The sequence below is a fragment of the Etheostoma spectabile genome, chromosome 12 (assembly GCF_008692095.1).
Source record: "Etheostoma spectabile isolate EspeVRDwgs_2016 chromosome 12, UIUC_Espe_1.0, whole genome shotgun sequence".
In the NCBI taxonomy this organism is placed as follows: domain Eukaryota; kingdom Metazoa; phylum Chordata; class Actinopteri; order Perciformes; family Percidae; genus Etheostoma; species Etheostoma spectabile.
The window spans coordinates 33,560,390-33,580,276 of record NC_045744.1 but is presented as its reverse complement, the minus strand read 5'-3'; the positions used below and the strand labels follow the sequence as shown (position 1 = coordinate 33,580,276).

General features: G+C 41.2%; 1 protein-coding gene and 1 long non-coding RNA gene across 2 annotated transcripts in view; one reads left to right on the top strand and one right to left on the bottom strand.

The window, feature by feature from the left end:
* The window catches only part of LOC116699076 (contactin-associated protein-like 4), a 179,952-nt gene that overhangs the window by 33,873 nt on the left and 126,192 nt on the right, over positions 1–19,887 (top strand). Inside the window, exon 2 of the mRNA XM_032531468.1 lies at positions 11,440–11,550. Within this exon, the coding sequence (XP_032387359.1) occupies positions 11,440–11,550 (111 nt within the window). The remainder of the gene's footprint in view (positions 1–11,439; positions 11,551–19,887) is intronic.
* LOC116699078 (uncharacterized) lies at positions 4,547–19,750 on the bottom strand. Its single transcript, XR_004334359.1, has 3 exons — positions 19,738–19,750; positions 14,199–14,203; positions 4,547–4,662 (listed from the first exon to the last, which is right to left on the bottom strand). It is a non-coding gene; the product is annotated as an uncharacterized LOC116699078 (long non-coding RNA).

Genomic DNA, 19,887 nt, shown 5'->3' with positions numbered 1-19,887 from the left:
GTATTTTTATTCCACTACTTTTACTTTGTGTTCATTTTTTTGTCTTTCTTAGTATACTCAAATTGATATATGTCGGTTTCTGGTGAGGCAAAATGCTTCCTCATGGGGTTGCAGCACAAATGCAAAAGATTACATATAAAAATATTACGGTGCAAATCCTCCATCATATTGGAGCTGGCTTTTAAAGGGAATGGGAGATGACGCTCTGATTGGATGATATACACCTATGATTAATGAAGACACTAAGTACAACCCTTTGGAACCATGTGCCCGGCGCACGGACCCTTTTTTCCGCCGTCAGACTAGAAAACGTGGATTTGGACACGCCCTAAACACACCTGCGCCGTGCGCTTAGATCGTAAAAATAGAGCCTTCTATTTGCTCAAGGGTATTCAGCATACATGCATAATCTAAAGAAACCCAGCATGAAACACTTTGGTCAGGTGTTTGCAGTTGCAGTGTGAATAGGTGGTAGGTGTGCCATATGTTGCTGTGAAGCTCGATCAGATTCTCTCATCCTGTGCTATTAATGACGTGTCAAAGCAACGCTAATTAAACCAGAAGAGGAGAGCTCCTGCCATGTCTTTACCTTCAGGGTATTAGTTAGCGCAGTACGCTGCTCTGCATTTCAATTAATCAATTAACAAGTCGGACCACAGGCAGCTTGAGAACACACACTGGCTCCCGTTGAATAATTCAGCAGTTTTAATCAGCTTGTTCTATCTATATCATGGCCAGAATATGAATCGAACATTGAATAAATAAAAACATTAGGGGTTATTTTTTGGCGTGCTGTACATCTCTACAGCCGACGCGTGTTGTCACAGCTTCTCTAATGAGGTAATTATTTTAGTTTTTCTCATTTCGTTTCAGTCTAGTAACCGCCGCGGTGAGGGCACAGGCTCTCATTAAGTTACTGTGGGTGTAGGTGCTGTGTGTCAATCACTGTTTTTTCAAATTTGCATATATTGAAAAAGTCGATGAACGCTCTTGGTTGATATGTTTGAAGTTGGATTGGGGACATTTGAACTTTGCGTTAGCAGCAAGTGGGAACCAAACAGAACCCTTTTTGTAGGGCTCGCAAGCAGTGAAATTTGCGGTGAAATCAATTTATTTCAAGGGATTGGCACTGGGCGAACAAAATCCCTGCAACACCTTTGACATGCCGCTTTGACAGTTCTAAACACACAGCACTATTATTTATATCTCTTCACCATTTCCCTGCCGGATCTCTACTTTTTAAAGTTCAGCTAAATGTAACGCCTCCAGCATGCAATAACATGCCCAACATTACAAGACTGGGAGCTGTTGGGTTTCTGTAACTACCATCAGAGTAAGGTCTGGACCTGCTCTTTATGGAAAGCGCAATGAGATCACTGTTGTTGTGATTTAGTACTATATAAATAAAATTGAATTGAATTAAAGACTGTGTGGCTGCAGCCTGGAGCGTCCCATGTCATGCCGTCTCGTCTCGTGCCGTCCCGCCTCGCGTCTGGAATAAAGTAAGCTTGCGTCTATCATGCTAATGAATAAAATACTTGAAATATTTAGTGTTTTTTTAACTAAACAGTGACGGCAATCATACAAATGGAAACGATACTTCAAAAAATATGTCTACAAGATAAATGTAGACTAGATGAATAGAATACTTAAAAACATATGTCCGTCTATAATATAAATGCAGATTATAGGCAAACTAAAAAATTCCTTCTGCCATCCGGCTTGGTGCTTCTATGTCCCCAAGCTTCTACTTTTCAAAATAAAAGCTCAAGCTTGGAAAAAAATCCTTCTATGGCTGCCACCTGGAGCCTCCCGTCTCACGCCCTCTTGCCATGCTGATAAGCAATTGTATTTGCAGCAATGTCCCAGTGAAGTGTGAAAAAAATATAGAGTATAAAATAAAAAGAGTCTTGGAAAGAGTGTGACATGTTTATTTTTGTAATCTGGTTCTCCTCAGGAAATCCTGCCGTTAGTTGGCAGAAATGGCTGCGTCGCTGATGCACGTTTCATCAAATGTACGTTCCCACAACATTAACATTCTGAAAACAGCTAACTTTATGTAAGGCTAAAATTGTTAGGCTAACAGTTTTTAACGTTTTTCAATTGATTGCAACATACGTGGTCACGAACTTATCCGTGACTCCATCTGCAAAAAAAAAAATTGCGAGTTCTTATTTTTGACCCAATGAAATTACCGTTGGACACATCTCGGCATGAGACGGGACGGCATGAGACGGGACGGCATAAGACGAGACGGCATGACATGGGACGCTCCAGGCCGCAGCCATTCCCGCCTCGAATATTAGGGCGTAATCATTACTATCAATGGCCATTAGCCTACATCTCATTTAATGGGGGGCGGTTAGGGACTTGGATAATGGATGGGGGGGTACTGGGCCAAAAAAGGTTGAGAACTAGTGGTTTAAATACAGGAACTTCAGAGAGTTGGGACGGCACGGCACGATAGCACATCATGGTCAAACTGTACTGCCTGCATAATTTCCTCCTTAATTTAGATTCCATTAACTGCTTATGGGTAATTAATCATAGTCTCCCGAACCTTTTTCATGTATGGAACGAGTTGTGCTGCTCCTAAGTTGTTCCTTAACAGACTGGGCTCACACTGAGAGCCCTGAACTCTGGGTGTGCGGGGCTTATAGAGCTAGAAGTGCAGCACCTTCTGTTCACTGCTGTTTGTCGAGCTGATGGATGGAGCTCATCGGTATTCAGGGTCTCCGGCTCCGTCCTGGACTCTGTGGGCAGGAGCTTTGTTATTCAGTAAAACAGTAAAGAAGGGGAGAACGCAGGTGAATGAGCCAAGTATCGGTCTGCCTATCATGTCAGTGGTGATTAATCGTGCTTGACAGTGCCAAGGCCTCGGCACTCCGGGAGGTTTTTAAAGACTTTTTACTGCCTTTTGATTCCACAGTTTATTCCCCCCCCCAGTGATAAAAGTGACACTGTAGATGGATCGACGCGACCCCCTCTAAATCCTCCTTAAGCAGCAAAAACCATTAACAATTCATTTGATGGGGTATTTAATTGAGATGAGAATACATTTCCCATCCCTCAAATGAAAATATAATGGTTTCAGTGGTGGGATGTAAATGAATACATTCACTCCAGTACTGTACTTAAGTTCAAATGTTGAGGTACTTGTACTTTACTTAAGTGTTTTCTTTTCATGCCACATTCTACTTCTGCTCTGCTACATTTCAGAGAGAAATGTTGTACTTTTTACTCCACTACATTACTCTGACGGCTTTAGTTACTTTACATGAACTGTGTTGTCCTCCCGCTGACCTGGAAATTTTTGTTTTTCTTAATCAAAATTTAAAATGAAAAACCTTTTATCAAGGTTATGGTTGTCTTTTTCAACCCTTTTGTGGCTTTTCCCCAATGACATTCTCACTTTTTCAAAATTTGTCAACTTTTTCTGGGCCTTTTGAAATTTTTGTGTTTTTTTCCCCCCCCCAATTTTAAAGATTCTTTTTACATTTGTCACTTTTTATTGACATTTTGTTACTTTTTTTTACATTTTGTTATTTATTTATTTTAAATTTAGTTACTTTTTGACATCAATTCACATTGTAGTCACTTTATTTGACACTTTTATTTTATTTACACTTTTTTAAATTTGTTTTACCAAATGTTTTTTTTCCAAATTCTAAAACATTGACAAAAAACACACAAATTCAATGAAAGTAGTGAACTGAGTATTTATTTACTTGTGAGGAGCGTTGTTGAGAACCATCCACGTTACTTTTTTGGACAATTTGTTTGAAAGAAACCCAAATTTCTGATATAGAAACCTTTTGGAAAGGTGTCAAATTTGACCTGAAGACAACAGGAGGGTTAAAGGGCCCTTGACATGGTGCTTTTTGGATGCTTTTATATAGACCTTATTGGGCCCCTAATACTGTATCTGAAGTCTCTTTTATACCTTATTGGGCCCCTAATACTGTATCTGAAGTCTCTTTTATATAGACCTTACTGGTCCCCTAATACTGTATCTGAAGTCTCTTTTATATAGACCTTAGTGGTCCCCTACAACTGTATCTGAAGAATACAGAATGCAGAATTACAGCAACTAGAGCCAGTCCCACAAGGAGCTTTCCTTAGGATGTTTCTTTGTGAGTCTGTAGCTTTTGAGGAGCTACAGTTTAGTTTTTTTTTTAAACGCACAGCAGGATATCCAAGGCTCGGTTCACACCTATCACCATTACTAGCCACTGGAGGACCATAGGCAGGCTGGGGAAACTCAAATCACTGTTAAAAAATGTGATGTTTTATTCTAAATTCAATCCAATTCAATTTTATTTAAAGTATCAATTCATAACAAGAGTTATCTCAAGACACTTTACAGATAGAGTAGGTCTAGACCACACTCCAGAATTTACAAGGACCCAACAGTTCTAGTAGTTTCCTCCAGAACAAGCAACAGTGCGACACTGGCAAGGAAAAACTTCCTTTTAGGCAGAAACCTCTGACAGACCCAGGCTCTTGGTAGGCGGCGTCTGACGGGCCGGTTGTTAAACTTAATTAGCCAACAATATAATGGCCTGCCAGTCCAGTTGACATGGTTGGACCATTAAACACACAACTGTTTGGATCCTTTACTCTTTCTAACATGGGAGGATTTTTCTAAATCAAGTAATTTTACTTGTAAAAGTTAATTTTCCTGATGATACTTACATACTTTTACTTAAGTAACTATTCTAATGCAGGACTTTTACTTGTCACAGTTTATTTTTTATAGTGTGGTATCTGTACTTTACTTAAGTCAAGGATCTGAATACTTCTGCCATTGCTGTAGGGTATCCTGCTCTTGTCTGTGATGTCTTTTATTTGTTCACAGCACAGCATTTCGGCTCAGTATTAGATCAACTAAAACTGTTGTTTTCTTCCTTAGCAGATTCAAGACAGCAGACTCAAGTCCTATTTTCTGGTATAAGCTGAGAAGTCATCTTATCAACAAAAACCTTGCTTTCCATCGTGTCCCCCATCACCTCTTTGCCTCCGTTTACCTCCTGTAATTGCGTCTGAAGTGATCTTAAAGCTAAACAGCTCTTGTTTTCCTAGCTTTATTCTCCATAATAGGCTTTCTCGTGGCTTTCTGCTGTAAGTGTATCATAGCTCTGACATCTTGAAGCCCGTACTGTTGGTCTCTGTTGACTTGTTTATAAATGTCAACCCTTTTTCTATTACCCTGGATGCCAAGAATGTAAATGCCAGGAGAAAACACCCTCAATTAGAAGTTGAGGCTGACAGAAAGAAAAGAAAACACCGTGAAGAAGGCTGTTTGAGCCAGTACATGTGGGTTGTAACCCAGCTTTTTAATGTACCAACCTTTTCAATATGAAATAGCCATCCAAATACAGGCTTTTCACCTTTTTCAAAGAAGAATGTCTTGGACCTGGGCACCCTGATAGCTCAGTTGGTAGACCCCGACCTGCGCTCCTTTGCTGCATGTCATTCTCCTTCTCTCTCCCCTTTCATTTCTTCAGCTGTCCTGTCAATAAAGGCCTAAAAATGCCCAAAGAATAATCTTTTAAGCCCGCGTTTTCGACTCACAGCTGCTGCTACCGGGTATCATCGCTTCCCAGCCCCGGCTAGTTTGAAGAAAACACGGCGGACCACCACATATTCAAAATCCAAATTTCTGTAACAGGCGTCTTCTTCTTTGCCCAGAAGATGAAAACAGATATTATGAGTGCGTAGGTATATATGTAGATATGCATGTGTATTCATGTGTATGGGGTTGTTGGTATTCCTTGCCATTGAACTCTGGTGAACCATAGAGTTAAGAGCTTCCCATAGTTAACTATGCCCTATTGATAAAAATCACTTTGGAAGGGCAACATTTGTATAATTGAAGAATGAAAAATCTCAAAATAGGTTGTGTGACTTTATCAGTAATGCAGCTGTAACTGTGTGAGACGATATGTAAAAATGTGTTGGCCAAAATAAAAACTAAAAAAACGGATATTGAAAAGAGCAAGAGACTGGCGTCATCAGAAAAAAGAGTGAACATTGGAGCTGCTTTGGACGCACACACCAAATCCCAACTAGTTAATTATCCTCCGGACCACTGCAGTCTCTTGTTCTTTCTCTCTCTTTTCCATGCACTCCAACACCACGGTGTGAAGCGTGATGGCTATTGTAGCTGCAATACGTACTTTGAACTGGCGAGAGAGAGTTGATTACGATATATGATCTAGACAGGAGAAATTCCCGCACAATGTAGTTTAAAAAAATAAAAGAGGATCTTGGACCTGTATTTGTGACCGTTTTCCTTTCAAGGAGCAGCTTTCATGATGCGTTTGAACATCTGAGCACTCCAGACCTTTTTCCTCTAAAAAAAACACATTGTTGGAGTTTGGTTTAACATGCAGGAAGCTCTCTGTCCAACCCTGCGGTTCAGCAGTTACAGAGGCCAGGAGGTATACAACATTTAGCTCCATTTTCCTCTGAGCCGCCTGTGTTTGCGCTCCACTGGTCCCTTGTGTTCAAGGAGGTGAAATGCCAAAGCTCAGCCGGGGAAAAAGCGGCGCGGCGTCTTTGAACGGCTCGGCACTCTCTACCTCAGCGAGGCTGTGCCCTCACCACGCATGATCTCCTCAGGGATTACAGCACTCTCCCTCTCATTTCACCTCTTCAGAATACCGTAATAGACCTGCTCCTCCCCCACACTTAAAAAAACCCTGAAATCGCTAAACTTTGGAACCCTGGGTGACGGGTACATTAACAAGTATGGCGGTGCTGTCGTGTTGCGTAAGTGAAAATATGCAGAACGAGTAATGCTGTTGCCGTGTGAAGTATCTTCAAGATTTTGTGCATATGCCCCAATTGAAAGGGATTTGATGCATCCATCCCGGAATAAAGAACTGGATTTCACTCAATGACCAAACACTTCTTTTCCTTTTTTGTTCTTCCTCCTTTCATTTTGCCATACTTCAGCAGTTGAATTTGACAGTTCCAGTTTGAATTATTGCTTCAGCCAAGGAAGGCATTTGGAGTTTTGTAGGTCTTTAAGATGCTTAGCAGTTTAGCCTTTTCTAGCAGTAGGAGTAGCAGGTGAACAACCGGAGTTGTAGGTACAGCTCATCAACTAATGTTTTTCTTGAATTCCAATGTTGTCTTCTTTTTTAAAGCCCGGGCGGAAACTCGGCAAGGCGCATTGGTTCTGCCCACTAAACAGTCTTTACTCCAGTTTGACTTGACAACAAAAGATTTGAATGATAGAGTGCTGTCCAGGACAACACCCAGACTCTTAACATGTGGGGAGGGAGAAACTTTCACTGTAAGTGAGAAGTTGTTGCATTTTTAATCAGGAGTCAGGATTCTGTTGTTGATAACTGCTGTAACAAATTGGTCTCTGTACACTTCCAACCAGGTCCCACTCCAAACTCATCAAATATGCACATTCAGGCAGTGGCTGTCAGCGTCAGAAACTACTAAAAAAATCACCCTTCAGTGTGTGAGGATGGCAGAGCTGCAGCTAAGCGGCGCTGTGAGATGACATTGCACTAAGAGAGACAAAAGTAGTGAGTAGTATGAAAGCCCGAAATGCAGCAGAGGAAGATTTCACCCAGGAGACCAGGCTAACCTGATAATTTGGGACAGAGCAGAAACATGTGCATGTAGTCGCCAGGCAATTGATTACACTTGTTGCACTTATCAGTTCTTTTGGGGTATATTCTTGATAATCTTGCGTTTGTAAGATGGGCTGTGTCTGTGTCTTGCACATTACAAAGGGGAGCGTCTAATATCTGGGTGTACAAAGCAGAGAAAGGGGAGAAATCAGCCCATCTGAGCTTTCATTTTCTCAAAGGCAGAGCAGGATACCCAGGGCTCGGTTTACACCTATTGCCATTTCTAGCCACTGGGGGACCATAGGCAAGCTGGGGGGGACGCATATTAATGTTAAAAAACTTCATAAAGAGACATTTTCATGCCATGGGACCTTTAAAACTCTCCATTTGCATGTATGAAACGTAAAAGAGCTCATTGACATCAATAAAGCATTACCATCAATGGTGCCCCTGGGCTGTCACATAGTGAATAGGGTTGGAAATTTCATTTAATGTGATTTATGGTTTAAATTATAGTTGTGTAATGACTACCAACTAGTCTTTAAAAAAACACAGACAAAGGGATTCAACCGACCAAGTCTTGGTACTGATGTCATTGTTAAAACGTCCCAGCATGTGTGTGTGTGTGTGTGTGTGTGTGTGTGTGTGTGTGTGTGTGTTTGTGAACGGTTTCAGGTGCGGTTGTGTTTGCTCTTCCAAAATGGAGGCAGATAATTTATGATTTGCTAACCAGGCTTGTTTGTATTATTTTTTCCTCAAATACAGCCTGTGAAACTTTCATCTTACTTTTATCTTGAGGATACTCAGGATGTATTATCCAGCATTGCTGCGACACTGCCTCTCTCCAACTGGAGTGTTGATGCTCTTTTAAAAAGTGATATCATCAGACCGTGGATATGGAGAGGCAGATGAAGAAGGTGTGCTGTTGAGATGAAGTACCCCAACGTTGACAGAGTAATCGAAGCTAAAGCCTTGTTGTCGGAGTTGTGTGAATCCGAATCAGGGTAATTGGCTCTTATCTCGGCGCTGGAGAACAACAGCCATTAACAGAGAGGCTTCAGATGGAGGCAGCGTTGGCGTTAGCTCACGGTTCGGAGCTCAAGAGGAGGAGAGCTGTGAAAATTTATTGAGATGATGATATTCATGAAAATGTGTGTCTGTGTGTGTGTGGACAATTCAACTGTATGATTGATTTTCTACTATGTCTATTTACTGTTTCTTCAAATGACATGATATAGTTGTGTACAGCTGCAGCGAATCATTTTAAAATACATTTATTTAAATGTATTTTTACGTTAAGAGAATAATAGACTGTGCTAACACTGTTGCCGTTGGGGAAGGGGGCTGAACATAGCTATTTAAAATTCCATCACCCCCCCCCCCCCCATAGAGTGGATCAATGGAAGTAAATTTCCTGGAGAATTGCCTGCAATTGGTACAATTTAGTACAATTACTTGTACACTATGTTTATGGGTTTGAATGCAAGAGAGAAGCCAATTAAAAGGATAATTATTGCATATTGGTTAAAATATGTGATGTTTTTAGTGCTGCTGATCATCCGTGAAACAATAAAGTGTGAAATGTGGAGGTTTCTACTGGCAACAGTGATTGCTCTCCATCGGGATCCAGCCTGTAACAAGCATTCATCTCCATAACCCCACGTGATTACATCATTCATTCATCCACTTTATTATATCAGCCTGTTCATTCATCTGATGTGGTGCTTTTACAGCTGACAGACCTGTTTCCACATGGGGAACATGGAACCTGCTTCTCAGTGGTTAGACTCCACTCTGACACTCACGGCCTCATATCCACAGACGCAACAGGAACGATGATGAAGCCGGGAACAGATCTTGATTTAAATGCATTTTTATCTTTGTGTATTACATTATCTTGTAAAAGGACAGTGAGTAAAAGCTGAAAAGCATGACGGTGGATTATTTTCACCTCTCAGCATCAGTGACGTCCCGTCCTGTTTTTAACAATTCTCTCAGTCTAAGAGATGGAGAGTAATAATCTACAGTCTGATGATGGGAAGTCCTCAGCCTGTTTCTATGGTTGATCTAAAGAAGAAGCTCTTTTCATCTACTTTTATGAATTCGACCCATACAAATATTCATCCTCATGCTAAGAGAGGAGACATTCCTGTACTATCCTGCTGATGTGATCTACTGAGAGACTGCAGCGTCTCTGTCCCTATTGAACCTGCAGCTCAATGCTAATCCTCCACTCCTCTTCAACTGGTAAATGGTCTTTGTAGAGGCACAATGTGATGCTTCACCCCCCCCCCCTCTCCCGTTACTTCTGCTTTTTTGCTTCTCTGAACCTGTAAGTGTTCTCAGTGGTTCTCAAGCTTTTTTCAGTTAGAAACCCATTTGAACAGTATTTTTAAGCCAAGTACCCCCTGACCAGCCTGCCTAGTCTCTCAGGCAAGAAAATGACAAAACCTTGGAAAAAGGCGATAAAAAGAAGGAAGTAAAGGTAAGAATGGGTTTGAAAACAGTAACAAAAACTTTGAAAAAAGAGACACATTGAAAGAAGGAAAGGGCAACACTAGGACGCCAAAAGTGACAAACTTCATAATCAGCAACAAAATGTTCGAAAAAAGCGACAAACTTGGAAAAAAAGACTGTAGAAGGAAGAAAGTAATACGTCCACAGAAGGCAACAAAAATCTCACATTTTTGGTAGAAAAAAAGCCTACATAAAGAGGTACAATGGTCCGGTACAAAAATTATCACATACCCCCTGCAGTCCTCCAGAGTACCCCTACGGGTACACGTACCCCCATTTGAGAAACACTGCTGTAACTGTAGTGTTTTGGTAATGAAATTAATTTACATTTTATTTACAAGTATCAATTCGTAAGACTTTTCTCAAGGCATTTAACAGATAGATTAGGTCTAAACAACATTCTATAAATTTCAAAGACCCAACAGTTCTAGTAATCACCCCAAGAGCAGGCATTTAGTGCAACATTGGCAAGGGAGAAACCTCGGACAGACCAAAGGTCTTGATAGGCGTGTCTGAAGGTCACAATAAAGATAATGGAACAGGGGACTAGAAATAGTGATTTGTAGAAGTTCATGGCATAGCAGGGCACTGCAGGGCGTTACAGGATGTAGCAGGCCGCCGTAGGACGTAGCAAGGTGTTAAAGGGCATAGCAGGGCATGTAGCAGGACCACGGCGACAGCTGTAACTATGATTTTGGTGCTTCCCTAATCCAAGGAAACATGCTAGATAAAAAAAACACTTAAGGACTCCGGGTAATAAGCTCCCCAGAGCCAGGTTAGTAAGAAGCATTTCACTTCTGTTCAACCATCTGCAATGTTCTGAGCATCTGGAAAACTGAATACATGATATTGAATAACTATGTTTTTGGCTCATATTTTTTGATCCCATCATGTGTATGCTGTTGATTTCTTTGGCAAAAACAGATCACCGGGCAATTTAATAATCATGTTATGGAAGTTTGTATTTGATTTAAATCCACATCCACATCCTCAACAACACAATATCCGATTCATTATGCAGCAACACTGTAAGGAACAGGGTATTCGTCAGAGCCAAAGTCTTGTTACAGTGCCATGTGACAAGGGATCCTTGGCCCCAAGACGAAGCATATAGTGAAGGAAATTAATCAATAATCACGAACAGCCAATCCAGGGATTCTTCATTTCTATCTTGTTTGCTTGGACAAAAACACTTTCTCCGTCAGTTCATTTTAATTTTGAGCCAAAGAGTTTCTAAAAGATTGGATTTTTCAAACAGTGTACGCATTAGATAAGTGTGAAGCGCTAACCGTGTCTGTTTTTTTTCTGCTTTGTGATTGGTTGACAGAGGTGTGTGACAGCGCGCTGGTGTCCAACCTGCCGCCATCGTCCTTCAGGAGCTCGTCCCAGCTGTCCAGCAGTCATGCGCCGGGCTTCGCCAAACTCAACAGGAGAGACGGTGAGGAAGAGTTTCTGCAGCTGAGAGTGACTGAATGACTAAGCTGGAGGGGGTTTGATGAGGGGAAACTAAACACTGGATGTGACTGAAATTTAATGTATTATATGGCTGAATATGAGACAGCTGATATTGTCTACCTTGCATGAAAAGACTGAATTTTGTTGAAAATATGGCTAAAGTAGCTGGTTTATGGTTCAACCAGTTACTAATATTGGCCAGTGTCATTTGCAATTTGCCTGTCAATATAAGATGACATATAGTTGTTATATCTGGTGATTAATTACTAAGTCAAAGGGGCCTGAAGTGTCCATGTCACCAAAAGTATTGTATTTGTTTTACCACATCTAATCCATTATTCAACGCATATTGCATTATTATAGCTGACAGTGAAGATACAGACAGGACGTTTGTGTGTGTGTGTGTGTGTGTGTGTGTGAGTGTGTGTAAGTGTAAAACAAACATTATACGAAAGCTAGGAGGGCGGGTACAGAGCACCGCGGCAGGCAAGAAAAAGTAAACGTAGTTTTGGAACCAAACTGACCAGTTAGGTTTAGTAAAACAATGTGGTTTGTAATTAAACACTACCAAGGAACACTCATTTCCTGCCAAGTGTCTAGAGTCTTTCCCGGCGCTCCATGGATGCATGTGTGGAAAGTTCCATATCCACTACATCCAAATAGGAAAGGGTCCATGTGTGGATAGATAGGTTGTGAGGTGGTTTCCAACGGGTTGCAATCATTCTCTTCACAGCTGTAAGTCCAGCAAATACAGCACATCTTTGAGTTCCAGAGAGCTGAAAGGCTGACAGGTCATTCAGAATCAAGACATTGACAGTAACAGGCACAGTAACATTAACCAAGGCAAACATTTTGGATGCAGTATTGTTCCAGAACTCACCAATGGGAGAGCACTTCCAAATCAGGTGAAGATTTTTGCCTTGTGCTTTTATCGGGCAGAAAGTGCACAAAGGGCTGTTAATTATTTTCATGTGGTGCATTTTCACGGGGGTAGATATGTCCTATGAATGAAATTATAGTGACTCTGCTGATGGTCTGGATTGTGTGATGCCTCTGGGATGTTACACCATACATCATGCTAGTTGAGATCGATGCTCTGACATCCTCTCAATAGGAAGGGCAGAGCGGCCTGATGTCACTAAGAACTGATAAAGCCTTGGACCACACCAGTTTTTAGGCTGCACAGTAAATAGGATGGCTAGGCAAAGGCCTCTGCCAGGGCCCCCTCGACTATTTTTGACTGGCTTGATAGACGGCGGCTGGAAGAACTGACAATGTGAGTTGCTCAAAACCTTTCCAATTCTATTTTGAGGCTAGCATAAGCACTCCGTCCTAACTATTTGACTTGGGTACATACACAAAAAGACATTAGGTTGCATTTTGGCAAGAGCTACGCTCAAAAGCAAACATTGTTTTGCTGCTAAATATGCTGCTTGTCTGCTGTTTTTATTTGCTGATCTAACTATGGGAATGTAGTGTCATCACTGCCTTTTGACTGCTTTGTGAATCCAGCGCTGATGGGGAAAAGTGCAATTTAGGTTTGTGGTTGGAGGTACATGGTGCACACAGGGTGGAATTGGGGGGGAATTCATTGTTAGCAAAAGTTGGTCAACCTTTTGGACTTCTGCCATCCTGCCAAAAGCATTGCTCTTCCTGTCATGACAAACTACTATGACTACCATTAGTAGTCCTTGTTCTATTATCTTTACTGTGACTATTATTGCCACTGTGCATTACACCCCCAACCGGCACCTTCAGCCACCACCTACCAAGAGCCTGGGTCTGTCCTAGGTTTCTTCCTAAAAAGGAGTTTTTCCTCGCCACTGTCGCCATAGTTGCTTGCTCTTGGGGGAATTACTAGAATTGTTGTGACTTTACAGATAGAGTTGGTCTAGACCACATTCTATAATTTGTAAAGTGTCTTGAGCTAACGTTTGTATAAATAAAATAGAATTGAATTGACTTGCTTACGTGAGTTCTACTAGAACTACTATAAAACAGCACAAATTTGCCGCTAAGTTTATTTACTTTACTGGTCATGTTGTGTTATGGTGCTTAAAGCTGCACTGATCTCTACTTTTATTATTTACATGTAATGTAAAAATTAACAACCAATTCTTTTTTAGTCATTTAATTTTTTATTGGCAAATATGACAAACCACAGCTCATTTGGTACAGCTGAAAGAAGACAAATAATACGAGTAGGTCAGTTGATGAAATAACTTTTTAGTCAAAGCGTGTGTTATCCTGGTCACAAGGAATGTGCAAAAGAAATGGAAGAATGTACAATGTACAGGCTGAGCAGACATAAATGAACATAATAAATAAAACAATCAAACAAAAATGTCAGTAAATTAAATAAATATGGCAAAAGAAATCTGCTTACAATCTAATAATCAGGTGGACTATGAAGTTATCCCAAATCCCCAGTGTCCCAGGCTCTCTGCCCCTTATCCTAGCCAACATAACCTCATATGATGCTGTCCCACTCCTGAGGAGTTTCCACTCCTGCATTGTTAGGTTTATAGATGATTTCTAGTGTCTCAATTTTATTCTGACAGCCGAGGCTATCCCAACCATTATAAGCTTTTTGTCAGGGGGTTGGCGTTTCTCTTTTATTTACCAAAAGACATAGTCTCAGAGATATTGGCATGGTCACTCCTGCCCTTGCCCCTAAGAATTCCAGTATGTCATGCCAAAATGGTTTGACCATAGAGCATTCCCAAATGAGATGCAAAAAGGTGCCCGTCTCTGTTTTAAAAGCTTATTTGGTGTCCTGGTGCAATATTTTACACTGAATAAATTTCCCCCTAGCTTCCTTGATATATTTGCCACTATTAGCCACAATCTGTTTCCATGTATCCATGACAATTGCACAATAAAGTTTTTCTGTCAAATGATTCCCAAAATGTCACATGCTACTCCACACAGCGAATCACCTCGCAAATTTTGACCAATGAAATTTTGCCTTGGGGGCGTGGTCACAAAAAAAACAGGCACGACCACAACAGAAGAACTGAATAATTTGGAGTGTTTTAACTAACATCTACAGTGATGCATTTGCCCTGTTAAAACATGTAATCAAAGAAATGCACAAGTAGCCAATGAAATCCAATGTCCAAACATGCTAGCAATTAGCCTGTCGGCTAGCTGAAAAGTTTGAGTGTTTAAACTAACATATACAGTGGTCTATTCAGTGGTGTATGTGCTAAGTTTTGTTTGTCATATAAATCACAATTTGTGTTGATAAAAGTACCAATGTTGGTGTAGAAACATTTTAATCACATTCAAAGTTTCACATCACAGCCCTGATAACCTCCGCCATCTTGGTCAGACTTTTTTTGTAACTCCCGCCTCCAAACACTAACACGCCGACCTGATTGGTTCTCCTGTGGTCCTCATTTGAATAAAGTTAAACTTCTGTCAATTTGTTTTGCTCCCCTTGGCGATTTGCTCTCATCTCACCCAATCAGGGTGAATTTCGTGTCCATTCAATCTCAATGAGAGCGAACCGACATTTTGTTGTGTGGAAATCTACCATTATGGTTGGAGGGGCAATTCTAAGATCAGACCTTTAGGGGGGCTCAGCCCCTAATCAGCCCTATTTCAACCACCCAGTTGTCGGACAAAGCATGGGGAATCATCATGATTATTTTTCCCATCCCCTAGCCCCCTAGCTCTAAAATTGATTTAAAAAAAAAGTTTTTATTATTGTAATTTTTGAAGGGGCTGGGGATGAAATATAGGGGGTCTTGAGCCCCCCTTAAAAGGGACTTATATCGCCCATGAGTTGTGGTATGGAACATTTTAGCATCTCTCAGCTCATTTTTCATTAATTTTGTCTCATTTCATGCCTTATGCTGCCAGTGCAAAGACCAGGTTTCCTCTCATTAATAATAATCATGTCAATATGAGAAAATGCAGGGATTAGAAGTGGGAGCGTAATGTCTGGCGAAGCTACTGCTGATTGCATCAAAACACATGTTCAGCCATCACTGCAGCTTTCACGTATTGTTGCTAGATTAGGAGATGTGTGTTTGGCCCATTTCCTCCCCAGCTGTATTAGCGGCGCAAAGCCCACACGGCTCCAGCTGTTTTGCATGAAGAGATCAAATGAATAAATGAACATCTCCGTCTCGTTTCCATCTCTCGCTGCTGCCGCTAACTCCCTGCCTCCCCCAGTCACTCTCAGAGGAGCAGCTTTGCTCTCAGTTCATTTACTCACTAAATGAACAATTTATCAGAGCCTTGCAATACCACCTACAAGACAAACAGGCATTTTATACAGAGGCTCATGTGGCATCATCGTAGATTTTCTTTCATAACAATGGACAATGGTGATTAACTTTTGTTCATTTACTTCACTATCGAGAGTTTGTCTACCAGGAAACGCATCTCTTTGTCTTTTAACAGTTTCATTTTTTTTCTCCACAGACAACCAAGACAGTGGATAATACGACATGCACTAAGACGTCGAGTTATGTTATTTGACTAAACTTTACCAAAGTATATTTCACAGGTGTGATACGAATCAGCAGGTCTCACTGATTGAAACATAATTATGGTGTTTTGTTGTCGTATCATCAGACACAAACGTAAATCTGCAAAAAAAATGATTATGCACATTGTGCATAATAGTTTTTTTGTGAGGAAGATGTGTTTTATGTAATTTGAGTTTAATTTAAAAAAAGAAATTATTCCTGGGAAAAATCGGCAAAATTCTGTGTCCACAGATTCTGTTTGGCCCGGCATAATGTATATTACATGTACAGTGGAGTAACATGTTGTGTGTTGATGGCTGTGGCGGCTGGCAGTGATGCATCAATCAAATGTGCACTGTCTGTGTAACGTGATGTTCACGTTGGGAACACCAACAGCAATGGAAGTGTGTACTGTGTACAGTAGTCAGTGACGTGCGGTGATGTCAGTAAGAGGCTAGGCACTGAGTTATGAAAGCCAGAGTACCTAATTTATTGTTTAGGCTAATACTCAATCAAAACAGTAGGCTAAACGTTATGCACAAGCGCGGCACACACGCACGGTCGATGGCAAGACATTTCCAATTAATCTATCAATCAAAATCAATCTAAATGTATTTATATAACACTTTACAGCAACCAGCAGGGTCCAAAGTGCTTAACAGAATGAGTAAAATCACATCATCAAACAGAAAGAGTGAACATAGAGAACAGTAAACTCAGAAAAGGTCAAAAAGAAAAAAAAGAATGAAAATGTCCCACCACTGCTCCGTATTAAAAGCCTCACTCAACAGATATGTTTTGAGTTTAGACCTAAAAAGAGCGATCTGTAACAGTGCAAATATCGGTGGGGGTAACTTTTTCCAGAGTCTTGGGGCAGCAACTCCAAAAGCCTGCCTGCCCCCTTATTTGAAGACCGCAATGACCGGTTGTGCTTCCGCAAAGTTAAAATTTCAGACAAATACTCTGGGTGACATATATTTTTTCTCTCTCTCCCTCTCTCTCACACTCCCTCTCTCTCCTTCCCACTCTCTCTCCCTCACACACACACACACAAGTTAATGTCCAGCCTCAGAATGCAAGTTATGAAACCATCTTTGTTCTAATTATTGCACAGCGGCCAATAATAGTTTGTCAGTCACAGTCAGCAACAATGAAAACACACACTGCTCAACTGAATATGAAGGCAAATGGCAGCAGCATTTGTTCAATCACACTAAACCCAAAATAGTTTCTGACTCACCAATCGGTAGATTATTTGTACATAAAATCCATCTGACGCTCTTTCCTCGTGAAGACGTTGATCACAGCATTGTAAAACTCGTCTTTACATGACTTCAATTCGCATCGTCTCTGACTCTCAATTGACAGAATGGCGAGGGCTGAAAGACGTGCTGGCCCGGTCCGGTTCCGACTGTATGTTTTGATCCGTTTCAGGGTGGAAAATGTGCGCTCCACCGAAGCTGTAGTTGCTGGTATTGTCAGGATTAGTTGCAGCAACTTTGTTGCTTCAGGAACTGTTGCTTCCAAGTCATGTTCTTTTAAAAAGTCAAGAAGATGTGTCGGTGATTTGCCCCTCAGTTCTTGTGAGCCATACAACCCCACAAGATCACAAAGTATGCAAGTACCTTGCATACTTTGACAGCTTCTCCAGTTTGCTGTCATCAAACTCGCGCAACATCTCTTCAAACTTTTTACAATCTACCAGTCCAATGAAATCAAGTTCGGAAAAGTTATCCACAAACCTGGTCTTCATTTGAACATTGACATTGTCCAGAATGCAGTAGTAGATGAGAGCTCGTTCTGTTTTGTTTGACAACCCATCTCATGTCTCATTGTGAACGAGTTCCATCTCAGGAAAAACGGTCAAAATCCTGTCGCTTGCTGTCCAACACTTTCATTGTGTCTTTGATGCGATTACAGCAGAATCCGATATCCATGGTTTTAGACTGAAGGATGCTAAAGAGAGCATCAGTGTCATTGAAGATCCCTTCAAAAGCCATCAGTAGGAAACAGGTTGACCGTTTTGAAAGCCACAACTCAAACCCAGCAGCCATTGCCAATGTTTCACCGTCCCAGTTGTCAGGATTGTCGCCGATAACTTTAAACATGGCAGGTAAATCTGAAAGGTGAAATGAAATTGTTTGGACCAGCCTTGAATTGGAGCTCCACCTAGTTGCTTCTGCTCTGGGGATGCGGCGTTTGACAGTCTCATCCAGGAGATGGGTTCGTTTGGATGATTTGCTAAAAAAAGCAGAAAGGCCCTCAGCTGTCTTGAAAAAGGTTCTGCACTCAGGGATGCATTTCGTGGACTGGGCTAGAACCAGATTCAACTTGTGTGCATAGCAATGCGTGAAAATAGCTTCGGGCACCTTTTCTTTAACCTAAGCCTGCACCCCATTTAGCTCTGAGGCCATGACAGAGGCTCCGTTGTATGTCTGCGCAACCAGTTTATCGCAGCAGTTGAATTTCTCGAATGTGCTCAGAACATACTTCGAAATAGCTGCTGCTCTCCGGTCGTTGCTGACATCATCAAAGCCTAGAAAGGCTTCTTTTACTTTACCTCCACATACATAACGTACAACAACAGATATTTGGGCTTTATTTGTCACATCAGTCGACTCGTCCACCTCCACAGCAACAAAGGGGGACGCATTTGTGTCACTTTTAATGTCAGCGAGGAGCACGTCTGCCACTGAGTCAATCAGATCATTTTGTATCCTGTTAGATGTTCCAGAAAATACAGTAGATGTACGTAGATGTCTGGCCAATCTCTTGTCTTTCTCAGCTAGCACATCCTGCAACTCGATGTGATTGCCCCTATTGCTAGAGCTAGCGCTTTTAACATTGCCACGAAAAGCAAGCTCTTGCTTTGCAAGGAAGCAGGTTGCATTTATCAGATCCTTTAATACCTCTCGGTTTTCCTTTACCTTTTCATTATGGTAGGTTATATTCAGCCTCTTTTGCCTGTCAAGTGCAAGGTTGATCCAAAATTTACCGAAGGTTTTCAGCGTAATTTGACTCTGGATGTGAGCTGATGATTTTTCATGCTTGCTTAAAGCTGCGGGAAGGTTGTTCAGATCACAGTACCCTGTTGTTGTCCAAACAGTCTGACTCGTTGAAAAAAGCAGGCAGGGATAACAGTACAGCCGCTAACTGTTAGCACAGCCACATAGCCAATCTTTTCTTCCATACCAGTCAGTTTGAAACGATCGGACAAGTTTTTGTCCCTTTTGCTGCAGTAGTCCATCTAAGGCTGGCGTAGACCTCCCTCTTGCTAATAGTTCTTTTTTTGAATTAAAATCTAGTTTTGAGAAATTCCTCAACACTGATATCGGCGGACACCGCTGCTGTCATTTTGACTTTGAATTTCGCGGGGATTGCGCTTACAACGTAGCTGGTGTAATGACGTCAGCTACGCAAAGGGCCAGAAATATCTCGATTTTAATTGGTCCGTGTTTGGTATGTAACGGAGATGATTACTGGAATCACACATTTACGTACAAAGGCACAGCAGAGTTGTGCCTTTTGCCGTACATGTTAAAGAATACAGGATCGAAGTGCACATGCGCAACATTGGTTAATCGCTTGAATGGGCAGTAAAGGCACTGCTTATTCTGCCATTTTTTTCTATTTGATTATGCGTAACTGCAACATTTGTCATCCTAGCGTCAAAATAATTGGAATAACACACATTTAAATCAAAAGAATAAACAGTAAAAATACAAATACAAGTTTATTAAATACATTTATTTAATAAACATTTGAATGCTTGAATTTTGGCAGGGTAGGCAGTGCCTATCTTGCCTACCCTGACTGCACGTCACTGACAGTAGTACTAA